The sequence below is a fragment of the Taeniopygia guttata genome, chromosome 6 (genome assembly GCF_048771995.1).
Source record: "Taeniopygia guttata chromosome 6, bTaeGut7.mat, whole genome shotgun sequence".
NCBI lineage: Eukaryota > Metazoa > Chordata > Aves > Passeriformes > Estrildidae > Taeniopygia > Taeniopygia guttata.
The window spans coordinates 36,484,443-36,503,349 of NC_133031.1; the positions used below are offsets into that span (position 1 = coordinate 36,484,443).

The following is an 18,907-nucleotide window of genomic DNA, read 5'->3' on the forward strand; positions in this document are numbered from 1 at the left end:
CAGTCCGGCCCCGCCCCGGTCCAGCCCCGCCCCGGTGGCCCCGCCCCGGTGGTCCCGCGGGTGCCGGTGCGCGGCGTGGCCGCCAGGAGGCGCAAGGAGCCGGCCCCGGCCCGGCCCCGCCCTTCACGGGCAGGCCCCGCCCCTACCGGTCGCGCCCCCGCCCCGTCCCACGCACGTGCCCGGTAGCGGGGCGGGGCGGTGACGTCACGCCCGGTGGCGGGGCGGGGCGGTGACGTCACGCCCGGCGGCGGGCGCCCCGTGAGGTCACGGCGCGGCCCGGCCCGGCCCAGCGGCGCCGCCGGCGGGAGCGGCGGGAGCATGGCCGAGCCCGGGGCGGCGGCGGGGGACGCGGCGGGGGCGCCGCCGCCGCGGGTGGGCGCGTGGGTGCCGGTGCTGGTGGAGCAGATGGTGAACGACACGCTGGTGGTGACGCTGAGCTGCGGGGAGCGCCGCTTCACCGGCGTGCTGCTGGACTGCTCCAAGAGGTGCGGCCGGGATGGGGCACCGGGACGGCGGCACCGGGACGGCGGCGGGGAGCGGGGCCGCGCCGCCCCCGCGCCCTTTGTTCGGCCGGGCGGGACAAAGCGGCGGGGTCGGGACCGGCCCGGGCACAAAGCGGCGGGGGCGGAGCGGAGCCCCCGGGCCGGCCGGACCGGCTGCGGCCCGCACGTGGCCCCGGGCCGGACCCCGGCCCTTCCGGCCGCCCGCTGCCCTCGCCGCCCCCTCTCCCCCCGCCGAGCCCCCCACGTGCCCGGCAGGGCCCCGGGGCCGGGCGCGGTGCCGGCGGTGCTACCGGGGGTCCCGCGGGCTGTGGCCGCTGCCGCCCCGGCCCTGGCGCTGCCCGAGCTCGGCGGGGCCCGCGGGCTGCGGCTCCGCTCGGCGGGACCTCGTGCTCGCACCTGCCCCGGCTCTGGGGCGGCTGGGCTCGCAGCGGGGCAGGGCAGGCTGTCCGGGGCCGGTAAGGCTCTCCGGGACAGGGCAGGCTCTCCGGGGCCGGTAAGGCTCTCCGGGACACGGCCGGCTCTCCGGAGCACGGCCGGCTCTCCGGGGCTGTGCGCGGTGCTGCGCCGTGTTGCTGTGAGAAGCAGGTTTGGTGCTGCGTGGGAGCACAGCAGCCTCACCTCTCTGATCCATCCTACGAGATGGAGCAGGAGTTCTCAGCTTCATTTTTGTCCTTTATTTAGTTTCACGTGGTACCACGGAAAATTGGAGTCAGATTTTCAAAGGCATTCGGGCACCTAATGCTGTGCAGAGTCCATAAAGCCACCCTGGAGCCTGGTCCCAGCAGGAGCGGTTGGTGTCCCTCGAGCTCCCCAAACCAGCTTTCTGCCTTCTCACATTTCAGTTGTCTTCCTCTGCAGTGACAATTCTTTCCCCTGTTTTTTCTTCACCCTAACCTTTCTCGATTATTTTTCTTCCTCGTTTCCTCCCTGTGCTCCTAGCGGGTCCAAGAGCCAGCCAGCTGGGCGTTTTTCGCAGGCTGTGAGGCAGCTGTGCGGGCGGTGCTGCCGCAGCCCTGTCGGTGGTGACCCTGCTGAGTGCTGGGGAGGGCAGTGGATGCCCCCCGAGCACTGGGGCTGTCCCTGCTGCTCAGGGCTCGGTCTTTGGCCGTCCCCTGGCCGCATCCTGCCCATGGTGGTGCCGAGCGCTGCTGTGCTGACCATGGAGGGGTGCTGGCCAGCACCCTACAGCAGAGCACGGGAGTCGGCCGGCAGCGACTGGAAGGTGAAGGTCAGGATGTGTCCCAAAGGCAGCAGGAATTTATCCACTTGGTGCTGAGCTTGGAGTGCCTGCATCTCCTCCTGCTGCTGCCTGGCTGATGGAGCCGTGTCCCACCAGCTTGTCCCTGTGCAGGGGTCCTCATGCTCTGCCTGTACCCCCTGGCAGTGAGATGGGGCTGGCAGGAGAGGAGCCACCAGAGCAGGTTGTTAGACCTGCATAGAAAGAGGAGATTACTTCAAAAAGGAAGGAGGGCCGGTATGGTGATTCTTCAGCTTTCTTTTGTGGCTTAAAATGGTTTCAGCATCACACAGTAGATGAATGTGTTTTACTTAGTTGTAGCTGCTCCATCTCTGAAAGTGTTCGAGGTCAGCTTGGATGGGGCTTGGAGCAGTTTGTCTAGTGAAGGAGACCCCAGCCCAGGGCAGGAGAATTGGAACTGGATGATTTTTAAGGTCCCTTCTAACTCAGACATCCGTAATGCCGTGTTTACTTGTCCTAAGCTGTAGTGAGTGCTGTGGGGAGCTGAGCAGGAGGAAGGCCTGCCACCTGAGCACCCAGGGCACCCTGGCCATCCAGGTCCCGCCTGGACGCCTCTGGTGTTTTGCCACAAAGGCAGCTGCAGGTTAGAACCCTGAACTGCCCGTCCGGGTTTGCAAGGGCTCAGCCCATGGGCCGCAGGACTGCCTGTGCCCGTCCCCTGCCTGTGCCCTGTCTGTGCCTGTGCCCTTTCTGTGCTTGTGCCCGTCCTCTGCCTGTGCCTGTCCCCTGCCTGTGCCCTGTCTGCCTGTGCCCGTCCTCTGCCTGTGCCCTGTCTGCCTGTGCCCTATCTGTGCCTGTGCTCGTCCCCTCTCTGCCTGTGCCCTGCCTGTGCCTGTGCCCTGTCTGCCTGTGCCCTGCTCGTGCCCTGCCTGTCCCCATCCCCTGCCCTGCCTGTGCCCTGCCTGCCCCCGTGCCTTTAGGAATGGGGGTTGTAGGGAACACTCATGCCTGACCTTCCAGCTGCTGGGGAATTATTTGCAGAAAAAAGCGCTCGTGTCCCTCCTCTGCGTGTCCCTTCCTGCCCCGGCCTGGATGATGCAGCAGCACCAGGGCCTGCCCAGTGACTGGCAATTATTTTCTTACAACAAACTGGCTCTGCTCAAAGTGAGCTCCATAGGGTACATGCCCAAGTAGAGATTTAAATGCTGTTTCAGTTTTCTGATAACAAAATTTAATAGTTTTGCTGCAATTGAGCTTTCTTTAAAAGTTGGGTTTTAATTGTGCAGGGCTATAAATAAAGGAGGATGTCTTCTCCCGTACCAAGCAAAAACTGGATTGAGGTAACCAAGTCCAGTTGGCTGCAGCTGCCCCAGAAAGGGGGATTACAAGCCAGGGTGAAATCCCATCAGCAGTATTTCCTGCTGCTTTAATCACAGAATCCCAGAATGGCGTGGATTGAAAGGGACTGTAAAGCTCATCCTGTTTCACCCCTGCCATGGCAGGGACACCTCCCACTGTCCCAGCTGCTCCAGCCCCAGTGTCCAGCCTGGCCTGGGGCACTGCCAGGGATCCAGGGGTGCCACAGCTGCTCTGGGCACCCGTGCCAGGGCTGCCTACCCTCCCCCTTGTTGAAAGGAACAATTCTTTCACAGTATCCCATCCATCCCTGCCCTCTGGCCGTGGGAAGCCATCACCCCTTGTCCTGTCCTGGCAGCCCTGCTGAGAAGTTTGTCCCCATCTTTCTAAGAAGCCTCCCCGGGTGCCTGGCACAGGCTGACAGCTGGGGAGGGCAGTGGTCTGGGCTCTGTGGGCACTTCCATGGCATGGAGGCTCTGTCCAGCCCTGTGGGGTTACAGGGTGCTGATACATCAGTGCTACAGGCACAAACCATCCTGAGAGTGAGCGTTTGGGTGCTCCACTTCTGCCAGGCAAGGAGCTCCGTGCCTCTGGAGGGTTCAGTGACCTGAACAGGGGAGTGGGCTTGTGTCTACATGCGGAGCAGTTTTCTGTTGTGACCAAGTCATGCAATCTCACTGCATAAAATAACCGTAACTTATAGCCATCATTTCATTCAGAAATGGTCTCACTGTGGATTATGAATGGTGCTGACACCTCTGTCTGGCTGTACAGACTGTACTGGCTTTCTGGGTTGTCTGTTCAAGACACCTACATTCTTGGTCTCTGTTTAAAAAAAGCCTCTTGGAACAAAAATATTTTGTTCCAAATTATGTGGTTTCAACAGCTTAATCCTTTCCCAGTTAAACTGGCATTTAACAGCAAGTTGTTGCACTTTTTCAGTAATGGGGAAGGATTTTGGAGGCTTCTCTCCATCGGGAAGCCCATGGCAGCGGCTTTGTGCTGCTCTTGGTGAGAGGTGTGCCACAGAGTGGATGCCTTCAGCTCCTCTTCAGTGCCCTCTGCTAACACTTACTGAAGTGTCCCCCTCTGTGATACCACCAAGACACTCCTCCCTTGCCTCAGGAAGGGTCCTTCCTTCTGGTGGTTGGAAAGAAAGCAATGGCTGGCAAGGAGGGGAACGGGACTGTAGCATCCAAAACCCACTGGTATTTGGTCTGTACCTGTTCTCCGTTGCTTTGTCTCTTCTTTGTGGCTCTCCTATGTAACATTTTGTTATTATTAAGAAGGTCCATGTGCTTCACTGATGGTGTGTTTGCTGCAGAAGTGTCTCTGCAAAGCCAAGGTAGGGGGCTTTGTCCAGTCAGAGTCAGCGTTTCAGGGCAGAATCTGTCCCAGTGCTGTTAGTGTAATACTTCTAATGCCAGGCCAAGGGCATAAATTAATACATTTTAGAGACAAGAATTGTGGTTGTGAGTTTTAGCATTTCAGAGGATTTGCTTTTGCCAATATCCAGGCAAGGTGCTGTGTCTGAGCCTTGGTGGCCTGTAAGGAGACCTGGCATTGAAGGACAGCATCATCATTGTTAACCCTGCTGTTCTGAAGGAGTTGTGGGTGCCTTACCTTACCAAATACAGCTGAATATGGAGAGACCAGGGAAGAGGAGCAGAGCTGTGTCTCGGTGAATCTGTGCAAGTAATCCACCCAATTCAAGGTGTTCAGGTTTAGAGTGAAAAACTGGAAAATCAGCCCTGCATCTACAGTGAGAAGAGGGCAGTTTCATAGCTCTCTAGGCTAATCTGGATCACATCCCTCCTCCAGCCTTGGCAGCCTGCCTATGCAGCAAACTGATTTGTGGAATAAAACTTACAACTTCTTCGAGCAAAACTTTGTGCAAAGAGTTCATAGAAATACAGGTTTTGATCCCTCTGCCTTTTCTGGGAGAAGGGTAGAGCACCTTGCCAGATGTCTGCACTGCTGTTATTTTTTTCAGTGGCAGAGCTGGCTGCGTGATTTTAAAAGTCACGAGAAAGCGTTGAGTTCTCAGTGCTGAGGCTGTGGGATGGCGGGATCTTTTGGGTTCCCAGAGCAGCACCATGCAAAGCTCCTGACTCCGTTTCTTTCCCTCCCTGTCCTTCTTGCCCCAATTTAGGTCCGGATTGTTCTGCCTGCCGTCCTCCTTCCCCAAGCACGAGGAGCCCCGCTCCGGCGCCTGCGCTAACGGAGCTGCAGACGGCGAGGTGTGGGCGCAGGGCGAGCCGGAGCCGCGGCCCGCGGGCCACGCGCCCGCCAAGGGCAGCGCCGAGGAGCCGCTGCCGCCGCTGCTGCCGGCCCAGGGCGGCCTGCCGCCCTTCCCTCCCTACTTCGAGGGAGCCCCGTTCCCCCGGCCGCTGTGGCTGCGGCACACCTACCACCAGTGGGTCCCGCAGCCGCCGCCACGGACTATAAAGAGGACGAGGAGGCGTTTGTCGCGCAACAGGGACCCGGGCAGGCTCATCATGAGCACCATCAGGCTGCGGCCCAGGCAGGTGCTCTGCGAGAAGTGCAAGAACACGCTGAACCCCGAGGATGCCGGCGCGCCGCGGCAGAACGCCAAGACCAGGAGGAAGCTGAGCATTCAGGACAAGGAGCAGAAAAAGCACAGTGACTCTGACTACGTGGAGAAAAGGAACAAAAGAGAGAAGAGGGAGGATGACAAGTTTTCTGGGGAGCTGGTGCATCGAACGCCAGTTATAAAAATATCCTACAGTACTCCACAAGGGAAAGGCGAAGTGGTAAAAATCCCTTCCCGGGTTCATGGCTCAGTCAAACCGTTCTGTCCGGAGCGAGTGCTGCAGAACGGAGCCGGGGACCAAGAGGAGAGCGGGGACTCTGAACGGTGTCGAGAAACCAAATGTTTAATGGACAAGTCAGCAGGCAGCCAGCTTGCTTCCATTCCAAAACTGAAGCTCACGCGGCCAGTGCATTCCAGTGTGGATGTCCCACCCCCAAAGATACGGCTGAAGCCCCATCGCATCAACGATGGTCAGAGTGTTTCAATTTATAAGGCAGAACTGATTGACGAAATCAACGTCCTCCAGAACAGCGGGGAGTCCAATCCCAGAGTGTTTTACAATGATGAGTCCGCTGACAGAAGCTTGGCTGAGATATCTTCAGGCAGTTCAGGTGAAGATGATGACTTCAAAAGATTTCCCCAGGGTAAAGATGGACATGATAACTTGGCTTTCCTCATGAATTACCGTAAAAGAAAAGCAGATTCTTCTAGTTTATCGGTGTGTAGCAATGACAGTCTAGATGAATCCAAGTCTTCTAGTTCAGAAGTGACATCACCAGAACTGTGTGACTTTTTGCCTGGTGATGATGCCTCCGTCTCTTCATCTTCAAAAGATGAGCGTAAAATTGTGCCACCACTGACAGTCAGACTGCACACCCAGAGTGTGTCTAAATGTGTTACAGAAGATGGAAGGACTGTTTCAGTGGGGGACATTGTCTGGGGTAAAATTCACGGGTTTCCGTGGTGGCCAGCACGTGTTCTTGACATAAACCTCAGCCAGAAGGAAAACGGGGAACCTTCGTGGCGAGAAGCTAAAGTGTCATGGTTTGGTTCTCCAACGACCTCGTTCTTGTCGGTTTCAAAACTCTCTCCTTTCTCGGAATTTTTCAAACTGAGGTTTAATCGCAAGAAGAAAGGCATGTACCGGAAAGCAATCACGGAAGCTGCGAAGGCAGTCAAGCACCTGACTCCAGAAATACGAGATCTCTTAACACAGTTTGAGACATAACTTTGCCTCCAGTATCAGGTGAGTGATTGCTACACTAACACTTGCCATGTAGAGCCTCCCAATGCTTTTTTAATCTGTATTCCACTGTTTGTTTGCATTTGATTTTCTGAGACTGGCAACTGTGACATTTACGTGCTTGGCTCTTAGTTGGTGGGGGTAATTTCAGAGGTGGTGAGAAGCTTAATTCCAAACTCCTTTGGGGACCATGGGAATTGGAGCCCCTGTTCCCAGAGGGAAATGCAGGCCAGGCAGGGCACTGTGAGGAAGCAGCCTGTTCAAAGAACTGATAAACTTGTAGCTGTGTGCCTGGAAGACTAACAGCTCCTAGGCTTTCAGTTTCCTTGGGTCAAAGAACTAAAACTTTCACTGGAATTAAGGTGACATTTTTCATATGTATGTGCTGGTGCCCAGCAATTACCTGTAACAGTTTAGGACCCCTTTGCTCCCCTCCTTCTGATCCCTTTGGTTTGGATTTCTTACAAAGGCCCTTTATGGCTCCTCAGAATGATTGTACCAAAAACTGTCTTTGTGCAGCAGTATTTCAGTATCTCACACAATACTTGGGGTTTGGTTTGTACCTAAATTTTCACTGCTTCTCTGGGGAATGGCCTGGATCAAATGAAATTCCTTTGGGCTTCACATCTGTGTGAGGACATTAGGTGGGAATGAAATCGTTAGAGCTGATTCTTCGTAATGGATGGGTTTCCCTTTCTCATCAAACAGTCTGCCTGCGATGAAAATTTCGTACCTAAAAATACAGGATGTGGCATGACTGGGAATACAAGTTCATGGGAAAATCCAGTGACTTGGATGAAACCTGGAATCATTTCACAACCTTTCAGTCATCGCTGTCCAGACAAGGGCTCAGCTGTGATGGTATTAGACAAGCGGGGGATTTAAGTTTTTGTTGAAAACCAGAGGTGTCACTGGGAAGAGCCTTGTGTCAAAGACCATGCTTTGTGTAGTGTGGTTTGTTACGTTGTCCCCTGAATGCTCTGCTCTGTTTCATGCTTGAAGGACTCTGTGTGAGCAAGCCAGCGCTGCTCCTCTGGGCTCTCTTCATTAGCTGAACTGTCATAATGCAGTGCGACTGGGATGGTCAGTGCTCATGTAATCCTGATGGGAAAATTGGACTTTTTTTACACCCTCTGTCATGGGACTTCACCCCTTGCTGGAGTGTGATGAAGGACCTGCTCTGCCTGGGTTATGGCTCCATCTCAGCAAGCCTGGCTGGAGTAAATAACCAGAGCATGACATACTCATGCTGTGTACTCAGGGTGTCTGGACAACTGCAGCAGCAACACTTCAGCTTCCCTCTTGATCTTGCCCATAGAACTGCTGCTTAACTCTGGCTAAAGACTTTATTATATCAAGAGTGTTTGGATTGGACCCAAATTCCTATTAGCTAGATCAGGAGTATAAATAAACCTGCTGCCCAGAATGTACTGTCCTTGCCAGTGGAAGAGTCCTGGCCAATCCATGGCTCCTGTCTGGACAGTGCTCTGGTTAAAGGAGCAGCAAACTTCATCCTCTGAGCTGTCTTCGCTGTGTGAGTGAGCAGTTATGGACTAAGGTGATGAGTGTCACCATCCTTCCTGCCATCTGTCCTTGCCCTTGTGGCTGCGGGGCGGGCTGGCACGGCCCAGCTGCAGGAGAGGGGACAGCTCGAGGAAACACCTGGTGCTCAGATCAAACATTGACTGTGCCTGTCAGCCCACGGGGAGTGGGAGAGCTGTGGCCAAGAGAGTCCTGGGCCCAGAGCAGAACCCAGAACAGGGGGATGCTTGCCCCCTGCACGTCGGCCCACAGAGAACGCTGGCTGCTGGCCCCAGCAGGGCTGGCCAGGATGGGGCACGGGCTGCAGGGCAGGGCCTCCAGGAGGAGAGGAGCCCTTGCTCCAGAGACACAGTGGGGTCTGAGCTACAGGTACAGGTCTGTAAGTGGGGGAACGAAGAACATCTGGAGAACGTGTAGGTAAGCAAATGATGGATGGGATGGGATGGGATGGCCTGGATTAGACCAAAACTTTCCTTCCCTCTGTGCTCTTCAGCCAAACCTCTGCGTGTGTATATGGGTATATACATTTAGCAGATAGCACTGTTTTGTTGGCCTCCTTCAGCTGCCTTTCCACAGGGGATTTCCTGCTTTACATGTCTGAGCTGAGCTGCCAGCGCAGTCTGCCAGGCTGAAGACAGCATGACTGTTGGATAAAGAACTGCAAAACTAGAAAAGCAGAACTACACAACTGCCTGTGTTCCTTATCACATTTACCTAGTTTCCCAACTAGATCAGCATGTCTGGAGTTTTGGTACATCACTTAAAAAACTGCTCATTATTTCAGAGAATTCTCTGTACCTAATTCTCTCCTTGCAGGAGCATTGAATTTTGTTGCTTTCCTTGATTTTCCACAAGGTAGAACTGAAACATTTCCTTCAGTGCTCATTCACTGTCCTTTCCCGAAGGATAGCATGAAAGGGTTTGGGCTGGAAGGGACCCTGAAGTCCATCCCATTCCATCCCCTGCCATGGGCAGGGACACCTTCCACTATCCCAGGTGGCTCCAAGCCCCGTCCAGCCTGGCCTCAGACACTGCCAGGGATACAGGGGCAGCCGCAGCTGCCCTGGGTAACCTGGTAATATTTCATGGAGCACTGTAAAATCCATCATGCTGGGGCTTCTCCAGCAGTGGCACAAAGGTTTTTGTCATCAGGAGTCCATGAAGTGGCTTCAGCACTGACACCACTCATGCTAATCCTGGCCACAGCAGAAGTTTGTCACTGGTGACCCTTTTTATTGTAAAGATTTCTGTCTTCTGGCATGTGATGTGTTCTGCAGAGGGTAGTTACTGGAAAAATGTACAAACACTGCAGGTCATTTGTGGATGCAGAAAACTGGAAAAATTGGATTTTTTTATTTTTTCCTTTTAACTTGGTTTGAGTTGGAAAAGCTGGTAGGATCACTTCTTTTGTTACTGCTTTGTCCTTAGGGTTTCTTTGCAAGGAAAGTACTAGTCAGGTAATGACAGGGTTTTAATTAAGTAAAACAAGTTTCTGGAAAAACAACAGGCAGAATAGCAGCCTGTAGAACTCAAACTTGTAAGACTTGGTTTAAAGAAGTGCCAGGAGAGACATGTCCACTCAGCATCTTCTGGGGCTGCTCTGTAGCTCCCTGGCATGTGGCACCAGGAGCCAGCTCAAGGCACAAGGATAGCAGTTGCCCCTGGCTTGGAGTGACAGATCTTTGTCTCTCCCGTAAGGAAAGCCCACCTGAGGCTGTGGAGGGGGACCCCTGGGCTGGTGCCACACGGGTTTTATTGGGAATGAGCCATGGCTGTGGCTGCTGCCTCAGCTGTGCCGTGGGCTGGGGCACAGGAGGGAGGGAGAGCTGTGCTTCCCAAGGCCTCCCTCCCTTCCCTGCTCCAGGAATGCATGCTGTGGTGGGATCAGGGCTTTGAGGAACACGTGTTGCTCCAGCCCTGCGGTGTGGGGAGGCTGTCCCTGCAGGGGACTGATCTGCTCCGTGATCCTCCTGAGCAGCTCCTCATGGCAGATGCCCTCTCCCTGCACACAGACATGCTGTAAACCTCTAGTAAAAACTGCTGGTAGGTTTTCATCCACATCTCTGCGTGAAACAAGTTTACAAGATATATATTCCTTTCCTTTTTCAGTCTGGAAAATCCTTTATTCTTCCTCTCTCTCCCCTGTCCCCAGGCTGTGACTGTGGAACCATTAAACTTGCAGATGCTGAAGGCTTTTATTTTAAGTGCTATGAGCTTAATAGACCCTCAGTGTCAGTACATCAAGCCATCCATCACACTGCTGCTGTGTGCAGCAAACTCAGAGCTGGCTGCATGCTCACTGTCTATAGAAACCACTAATATAAAACCTGGAATATCACGTTGTGACTTCACCTTCAAAGGTCTTTGGGGCTCTGTGTGTCCATCCAGCCAGTGCTGCTGCCAGCAGCTTGTGAAACAGCATAAATCACTCCTCTTTTCCTCTTACCTCTTCTCTTCTGCTCTACCAGGAGAGTAGAGCCTCCTCTCTTGTGCTTACCTTGCTATAAAGTGATGGGAATGATTGGTGTGATAGCTGTATTTTCTAACACTTCTGCCTGGTCACATGGAATATTTCAGCACAGGAGATGAATGCTGGAGATTTTTCTTGGCCTGCTTTCTAGATGCTCCAGTCCACTAAAACCAGGCATCCAACTTAATTACTGTTTCACAGTCTTCCTGCTTGGAAGTGACGTCTCTGCATGCTAATACCAGCTGGGAGCAGAAGTGCAGAACAGACTGCTGCATTTTTGTGTGCCCAGCGCCGACGGCTGGAACTGCACGTGGGTGCCATCCTGCTGATCTGCAAGTACCCGCTGTGCCCAGGGGCTGCCCTGGGAGACACCCAGCTCGGTGCTGCCCTGTCCTGCAGCCGTGGCCCCTCTCACCCGCTCTGCTCCCAGGCGTTTTCTTTGGAAATGCCACCGGGCCGTACACTGGGGTATTTCTGACTGCACCTGCGCCGGTGCCCAGCAAGGCACTCGGGTTTCAGAGCTGGAACTCCAGCTGCTGGAGGAGACTGCATCCCCCAAGGGCTCAGCACCTCCCTGGGGAGCACGGCGAGCTGCTCTCAGGCTCCCAAGGGCTCAGCACCTCCCTGGGGAGCACGGCGAGCTGCTCTCAGGCTCCCAAGGGCTCAGCACCTCCCTGGGCAGCATGGTGGGAGCCAAGGGCCACCCAAGGAGTTCTCTGGCGTCCCAGGCAGGGCTTGGAGTTCGTCCTGCCCCTGTGGTGCTTGAGCAGCATTTGTACAGTACTGAGCACCTGCAAGGTGCACTTACAGAAAGGCTACTTTCCAAAAAGGAATAGGGGATTTTGGGAAACTTGGTGTAGCTCTGTGTAGGGAAGGGTGGGTGTGCTCTGCAGGTGAGGAGCAAACAGCATCTTTACACAGCAGCCAGGATCTTCACACTGCATGTGCCATGCAGCTGCTCGACTCCTGGGGCTGCCTGGCACAATGGGTGACACAAATTGTGCAATCACAGATGGGTTTGGGTTGGAAGATACCTTAAAGATCATTTTGTTCCACCCTCTGCCATGGCCAGGGACACCTTCCACTATCCCAGGTTGCTGCAAGCCGCATCCAGCCTGGTATTGAACAATTGACTACTTCTCATTTTCATGTTCAGGTGTGAAAGGTAGGACTTTGATCCCAAACATTGATGTGAAGGCTCTTAATGTTGAAAAACATGCAAGCTGTCGTTTTTCAGCCTTTGTGTGTTCTGTTTGATGCATGAGTTGCCATCAGTGGTGCTGGCATCAAGGTGAGCAGGAGTGTGTGGGCTGAGACAAGCTCTGGAGCTGCTCCTCTGTCAGACCAGATGAGCACGAGCTGGGATACGCTGGATTTGGCCAGGGTGCAATTAGCTTTCTCACAATGACTGATTTAGGGCTGCGTTTTGGATTTGTGCTGAACACAGGGTTGATAAAATAGAGGTGTTTCTTTTATTGCTGAACAAGACTTGCACAGACCCATGCTTGGGAAGGAGCTGAGGGTGTGTGGGAGGCTGGGAGGGGACACAGCCAGGACAGGTGACCCCAAGTGGCCCAAGGGCTATTCCAGTCCATATGATATCATAATTAGTATATAAAGTGGGGAGAAGAAGGAGGAAGGGGAGACATTTGGAGTGATGACATTTGTTCTCCCAAGTCACAGTTAGATATGATGAGGCCTTGTTCTGGAGGTGGCTGAAAGACCTGCCTGCCCATGGAAGCAGGGATTTAATTTCTTAGGCAAAAGCTTTTGCCTTCCCTGTTAAGATGTCTGTCTCAACTCGAGTTCTCCAGCTTTTGTGCTTCCAGTTCTCCCCCCAGTCCCGCTGGTGGGGGAGGGAGCAAGCGGCTGTGAGGTTCTTGGCTGCTGGATGGGGTTATCCCACCACATGGGGCCTGGTTTATTTTATTAAATCTGCTTGCTGCAGCTGTTCTGTGTGCTGTCTCTACCTGTACAGAGCACACGGGCTCTGCATTAGCTAGATAATGAACACATCCTGAGATTAGGTGCAGCTGAAATAGGCTTCTGCTGTCCGGCAGCAAGGGCACAGATGGGGCTTAGTACCTGAGCTCCTGGAGGGCTCGTGCCCTTCACTCTGCAGCCCTGTGCCCCACGGCTGCAGCTCTCCTGCTTCTCCAGGGGCTCTGTGGGGCAGAGCAGGGGCAGGAGCAGCGGGACTGCCACGTGCACGGTGGCAGTGTCCCTCTGGTGTGTGAGGCTGTGCCGTGTCTCCTGCCCGCCCCAGGCTGCCCGTGGGCAGCAGCAGGGTTCCCCTCCCTGCGGATGCCCGGGCAGTGAAGGTGACCTCGGCCGAGTGGCAGGTGCCAGGGAGGCTCCCTGGTGCCAGAGCTGTTCCACATGAGCCTCTTGGTGTCCTCCTGGCCTGTCCCTGCCCGCTGGCCCTGGCAGGGAGCAGCTGGGCAGGTGGCAATGAAGCTCTTCCCATTAAGCTGATGAATTTCTAAAGGAGCAAGTGCCTTCACTGACGTACCAGTTCCTGTTTCAGCTGCAGCAGTCCGTGCTGTACGGGATCAGCCAGCCTGAGTTTCTTTATGAAGTGTATTTCCTGTGTGCTCTCTGCAGCTAAAGAAATGAATTGTAGCAAATTACTAGTTTGGCTTCCCTTGTGAGTGATGGCTTGCTCTGTTTTGATGCACGCCAATAACCTGAGCCATTTACTCATGTGGAAAACAGTCCTTTCCAAAGGCAGAAACCCTCAGTGCAGGATTTGTCATAGGAATGCTTGGATGAGGGAGTTTGAGAGCTCCGGTGTTGGAGAACGTAGCTGCCAGCCTGCTCAATCAGCTGGATTCAGGTGCCTTGAGAGCTGGAGACAGTTCCAGACCTCATCCAGCGGGCCAGAGATGGGGATCCCAGCTGCCACCCTTTCCTTCCTTCCTCCTGCAAGAGGAAGGCATGGGAAGGAAGGACTTCACCAGCTGGCTGCTAGCAGCAGCTTCTCTGCATTTCCCCCAGGGAGGGATGGCTGGAGAAACACTGATTTAGTGATGCTCAATTACAGCCTGCTGTTAATTGCTTTATGATTAGAAAATAATCCTCAGAATAAGATGAGGATTGGGCATACTTGGGGTGCTGCAGCCTCCAAAGATAAAATTGTCTTCTGCACTCTGCTGCTGCTGCTCAGCCTGGATTTATGAATGGCTTTCTTTGATCCAAAACTTCATTTTTTAAATTATGAGCAAGCACATGGCTTCAGGGGAGGTGCCTTGGCTCTCCTTTGGACACCCAGTTTAGCACTCAGGCTGTCCTGAGTCAGCCCACGGGTTTTGTGCTAGTTACACATGCTAGCTGCTCCGTGCTGAAGTGGGTTTTTAAATGTAAATTTCTGAAGCATCCAGGGATGAAGTGAGAGCGTACGAGGGGCTGTCACTGCAGCTCCTGTTGGACAGGTGAAGGCTGCTGTGCACAGATGCCAGGGCTCTCCCCTGGGTGGCCATGCCCCTCGAGACGGGCTGCAGAGCTGGGCAGGGGCAGGTGCCCACCCGGGCACAGGGACCAAACTTCCAGCGTTCTATGGCTGCTTGCTCTGTTGCTGGCAGCCCTGGCTTTCTGCTCCCACAGAATCCCTGATGTATGCCCTCAGGTAGTTCCTGGAGCAGCTGAGGTTTGGTCTCAGCCCCTGTCTCCGTGGAGGAGCCCCATCTGCCCTGGCGCTGGCAGGACCCTTCTCTGGGACCTGTTTGGCGTGGTACTTCTGGTGTGGTTCTTTCTTCCCCCAGTGAGGAATCCCAAAGAATCCAGCCACTCGAGGGCTTGCTGTTACCTCCTCAGCCAGGAAATGCATTTTTTCCTGTTTAGACAAGATCTTCTCTAAAGGGTCAGTGCTTTCAAAGCCGCTTGAGGGATATTGTTCCAGGTCCCTGGGCCTCAGGAAGGTTTTCCTAGGTGTAAGGTGATAAACCAGCAAGTGAGATTGTTATGTGTTTTTGAAAGTCTCTCTGTTCATCAGAAGACAAATAGATTCTCCTGCAAGATTAGGTATGAATTTATACTCTGTTGGCTGCAGGTAATGGAGCCCTGGGGTGAGACCTCCCAGTTTCTGCCCAATGCTGAAAGAGTGTGTGAAACCTGATTGCAGCCTTTCTTTGGAATACAGCTTTTGGGACAGATGTTCCTGGGTACTGAATCAGCTCTTTGCATTCTGCATTGTGTGGGCAATGCTGAGGATCATTCTGGATGCTGAGTCTGAGCGAATCAGTGTCACTTTGGGTCCCCTGCCTGCAGAAGCAGTGCTGCTGCCATGTCAGCAGCTTTGGAGATGTGATCCTCTTCCTGTGTTTGGTGTTCTTGGTTCACTGTGCTCTGTAAGTCACAAACCTCAGCTGGGGGTGGTTTGAAGGTTTCTGATCTGCTCTTCTGTGGTGCTAACGCTGTGTGCCAGGAGCACAGATCCAAGCTGGTGTCTCCTGCACTTCCAGCTGAGCTGGAGGTGATGTGGTTGGTGTGGCACCGACTGAGGGCTGGTCATGTCCTTGTGCTGCTGGAGCTGCATTGCACTAGGAGTGAGCTGCAGTGGTGCTTCTGCAGCTGCTCAGGGGGAGCGGAGGTGTCCATGCCGTTCTCTCCCTTGGTTCTGTTCTTCACTTGAAGGAAGAGGATTTTCCCCTTGGACTCTTCCAGGTCTTCCACGCTGTAACCTGGGCTCCAGGGCCAGTGCAAGTCCCTCCTGCATGCAGGGTGCCGGTGAGGACACCCCTAGTTTTTGTCAGGCATGTTGCTCTCCAAGAGTTGCTCCTTTCCCAGGTCATCAGCCCTGAGCTCACTGAGGCACTGCGGCTGGGTTACTGCAGCCGGGCACTGCAGTCAGGCACTGCAGCTGGGAATTGCAGCCAGGCACTGTGTCTGGGTTACTGCAGCTGGGCACTGCAGCTGTGTTCCTGCAGTCAGGCACTGCAGTCAGGCACTGCGGCCGGGCACAGTGACCAGGCACTGCAGCCACAGTCAGCAGCTTGAGCTCTTACAGGTACTTAGAAAAGCTTCTGTAGGGCTGCTCTCAAGGGGAGAATAATCCTATTTTGTAGATTGTGTTCAGAAAGTGGAGGCAGATGTTCTTCACGTGGCGCGCTCCGTGGGGACTTGTGGCGGATTAACCTACAGTAACCCACCCGAACAGGGACTCCAGAGTCTTTAAGCCACACTGGTGATTTATTATCATCACTGAAATTCATATCTTGTTGGTCTTGGGGAAAATTCCCACTGTTACTTTAGGTTTGTTGGCCTGGCAGCTTTCTTCCCGAGCTGCAGCCGCTGCTGGAGGTGCCTGCTGGGACAGGAGAATTCCTGGCTATATTTAGAGGGAAGCCCAGCGTGTGCCTTGCCGCTCTGTCACAGTAACCTCTCCCTCTCTGGCTTTCTTCAAGGTAACAGAAGACGAGCACAGCTGTTCTCCTAGAGGGTCACCGAGTCTGCAGCGCCGGACGCTCCCGGAGCAGCGGGGCCGCGTGCAGGGCACGAGCAGGAGGCTCCTGGCAGGGCGCTGGCCTGCCACCGGCACAGGTGACAGGCACCGGGACTGGGCCTGGAGCTCTGCTGTGGGAGGCAGGGAGGGCTAAAGGACATCTTACCTAGAACGAGAATCTGACCAGTCGGACAGCAATGAGCTAGGAGAACAGCCAAAACCACAACTCGGAATGTATTTATTACTTCAAAGTTAGCTATTCTTGATAAAATTCCCCAGATTATTGCTGCTGCTTATTTTACTTACAGATTTCACACACTTGTTAATTTTAAAGCTACCAAACTTTTATTCAATACTGTACTCTGAGAAATGTAATTGGGTCAGGACATGCAATAGAATGAAATCATTGTAGTGTCTTAAGTACAATGGACTCGCTTTGTGTCTATTAAACCTTGGAAGATGTGCAACACACAGCGGTGTGGCTCTCATTGCATGCTGAAGCTTTCTCGTGTTGTTTACTGCAGAGCAGGAGAATCGGTGGTTCCAGGTACATGAACAAGCAGTGCTGGGGACTTGGATGTCCTTGGGTCCCACCCCTGTGCTTTCCAAGTCTCCTGGAGGAGCAGCACAGCCTGGGCCTGCCCCTGCTGCCTGCAGAGGGGTGGTGCTGAGCTGCTGGCTGCAGCCAGGGAGGGAATCCGTGTTCAGAACTGAACATGAACATGAAGTTGTATGTTCACACTCTGTGAGTCTGATTTAAGGCCCTTTGAACGTGTTGACAAAGGGGTCCTCTCTTTACCCTCAACCAAGGGGTGATGCACAGTTCTAAACCAGCAACCAAACAGCTTTTTTTGCCAAATTCAAACTGTTCACAAACTGAAGTATGGACAGGATTTTGGAACTGTATCAGTTCATTTTCTGGGCTTGTGTTAGTCTGCCCTTTCCTTGGATTCCCTCAGTCCAGAGACATTAATTTGAGGTGATCTACTGCTTCTGGTGCTGGAGAAGGCAGCTCAGAGTGTCCCTGCTCAGCACAGTGTTGCCTGGCTGTGGGAGGCTGCCTCGGAGCTGCAGGATCTCTGCTCTGATCCTGTTCCTGCCAGCTGGATGTGCTGCAGCAAACAGGGATGAGCGAGTGGGTCGGAAATGACACAGGCTGATGTTTTCCTGGTTTGTGCTGTTCACACTGTGGTCTTTGAATGTCAGCAAGAGAAGTCAGAGCTTCCCGTTTCAGCAGCTAAGTGTCACAAGGGGGGTCAGCACAAAACCCTTCTGCTGAGCCTCAGCCCAGCCCTCACTAGGTGAGATCTGCATCCCTCAGAACAGCGGGAAGGCTGTGGTGTAGAACAGGAGATGTTGAACCAGGACAGCTGTTTCCCAAGGCCCATTTCGGTCACCTCTGCAAACAAATCAATGAGCTTCCTGTTTTCCAAAAATAAGTGCAAGAAGGACAGCAGTATCTAGCAGGAGATGTGTTCCTGCACCTTGTGTGAAGCCTTTGTGCAGTGGGTGTTTACCCAGGCTGGCAGAGCTGCTCCTGTGCTGGGCGTGCTCCTGCTCCAGGAGGAACAGCCTTGCCTTTCTTAGCTCCTGCTGTCTGGCCTCAGGGGTTCTTTGTGAGGTTTTTTCTAGCATCTTCTCGAGCTAGGCCTGGGCTGACCTGATGGCTGTGAGGTGGTTTTTGTGTTTTCTGCTCACACAGTTGTGCATTGTACAAAATCCCTGCCCAAAAGTGCTGCCAAGTGTTTGGCTGTAGCATTACAGCAAGGAGCTGCAGGGAGGTACAAGCAGCCTTCTGTTCACTTAAAAAATAATTTTAAAAGGCAAACAAGACTAACCAGGACACTGCTCCCAGGAAAAGCACTTGTCTGCTTCTATCTCCAGTGAAGGGCTGCTCCATCACACATGTGGAAAGGCTGCTTCAAGGCTGAAGGAGATGCCAAGGACAGTAGGTGAGTGCTGGCCACGTTCCTGAGCAGGCAGCCCATGGCACTTGGGCCCCATGAGCAGGCAGGGCATTCTTCAGACCAGCTGTTCAGTCTCCACTGGGTGTGAGGGAATTGTGAGATACCTCACACGTGGGGCCACTGATTTTCTCTGGGCTTGGGTCATGAGATGGCTTGGGAGGGTTTGCTCAGGGCCAGTGTCCATCCTGTAATGCTGGAGTGGTGCCCAGGGTGGAGTTGTTTAAGGGGATGTCCAGCTTTTCCCCACTGTGTGCAGCAAAGCCCTGGGTGCACATCAGCCCTGCCAGCTGTGTCACAGCACAGTGGGGGCTGCTGCCCTTGCATCTGCCCCTTGGATGGGCACAGACTGGCACTGCCAGCACTCTGCTGCTGTGGGCTGGTGGGGACTGAGTCCTGTGTCCCTGCCAGAAACCTTCCCTGGCCTCCCTTGCAGGCTGAAGTGGCCAGGCAGGTCCAGCTGTCCTTGCACCTGGGTGTGTGACATTCCTGACATTGCTGTGCCCTGTGGAGAGCAAACAATGGGCTGTTCCTGCCCTGGGCTCTGCTGCTGAGAGCGAGGGGAAATGCCAGTGCCAGCAGGAGGGAGGTTCCAAAGCTGCTTTGGTGCCCTTTGTGCCAGGGGCTGGGCAGGGAC

The 18,907-nt window shown here is 54.2% G+C and overlaps 1 protein-coding gene across 1 annotated transcript; it reads left to right on the forward strand.

The window, feature by feature from the left end:
• The first annotated feature begins 229 nt into the window (after window positions 1–229).
• Window positions 230–16,777, forward strand: PWWP2B (PWWP domain containing 2B). Its single transcript, XM_032749250.3, has 3 exons — window positions 230–485; window positions 5,210–6,857; window positions 16,269–16,777. The coding sequence occupies exons 1-2, from the start codon at window positions 319–321 to the stop codon at window positions 6,837–6,839; spliced, it is 1,797 nt and encodes a 598-aa protein (XP_032605141.3). The 5' UTR covers window positions 230–318; the 3' UTR covers window positions 6,840–6,857; window positions 16,269–16,777.
• Window positions 16,778–18,907: the final 2,130 nt, after the last annotated feature.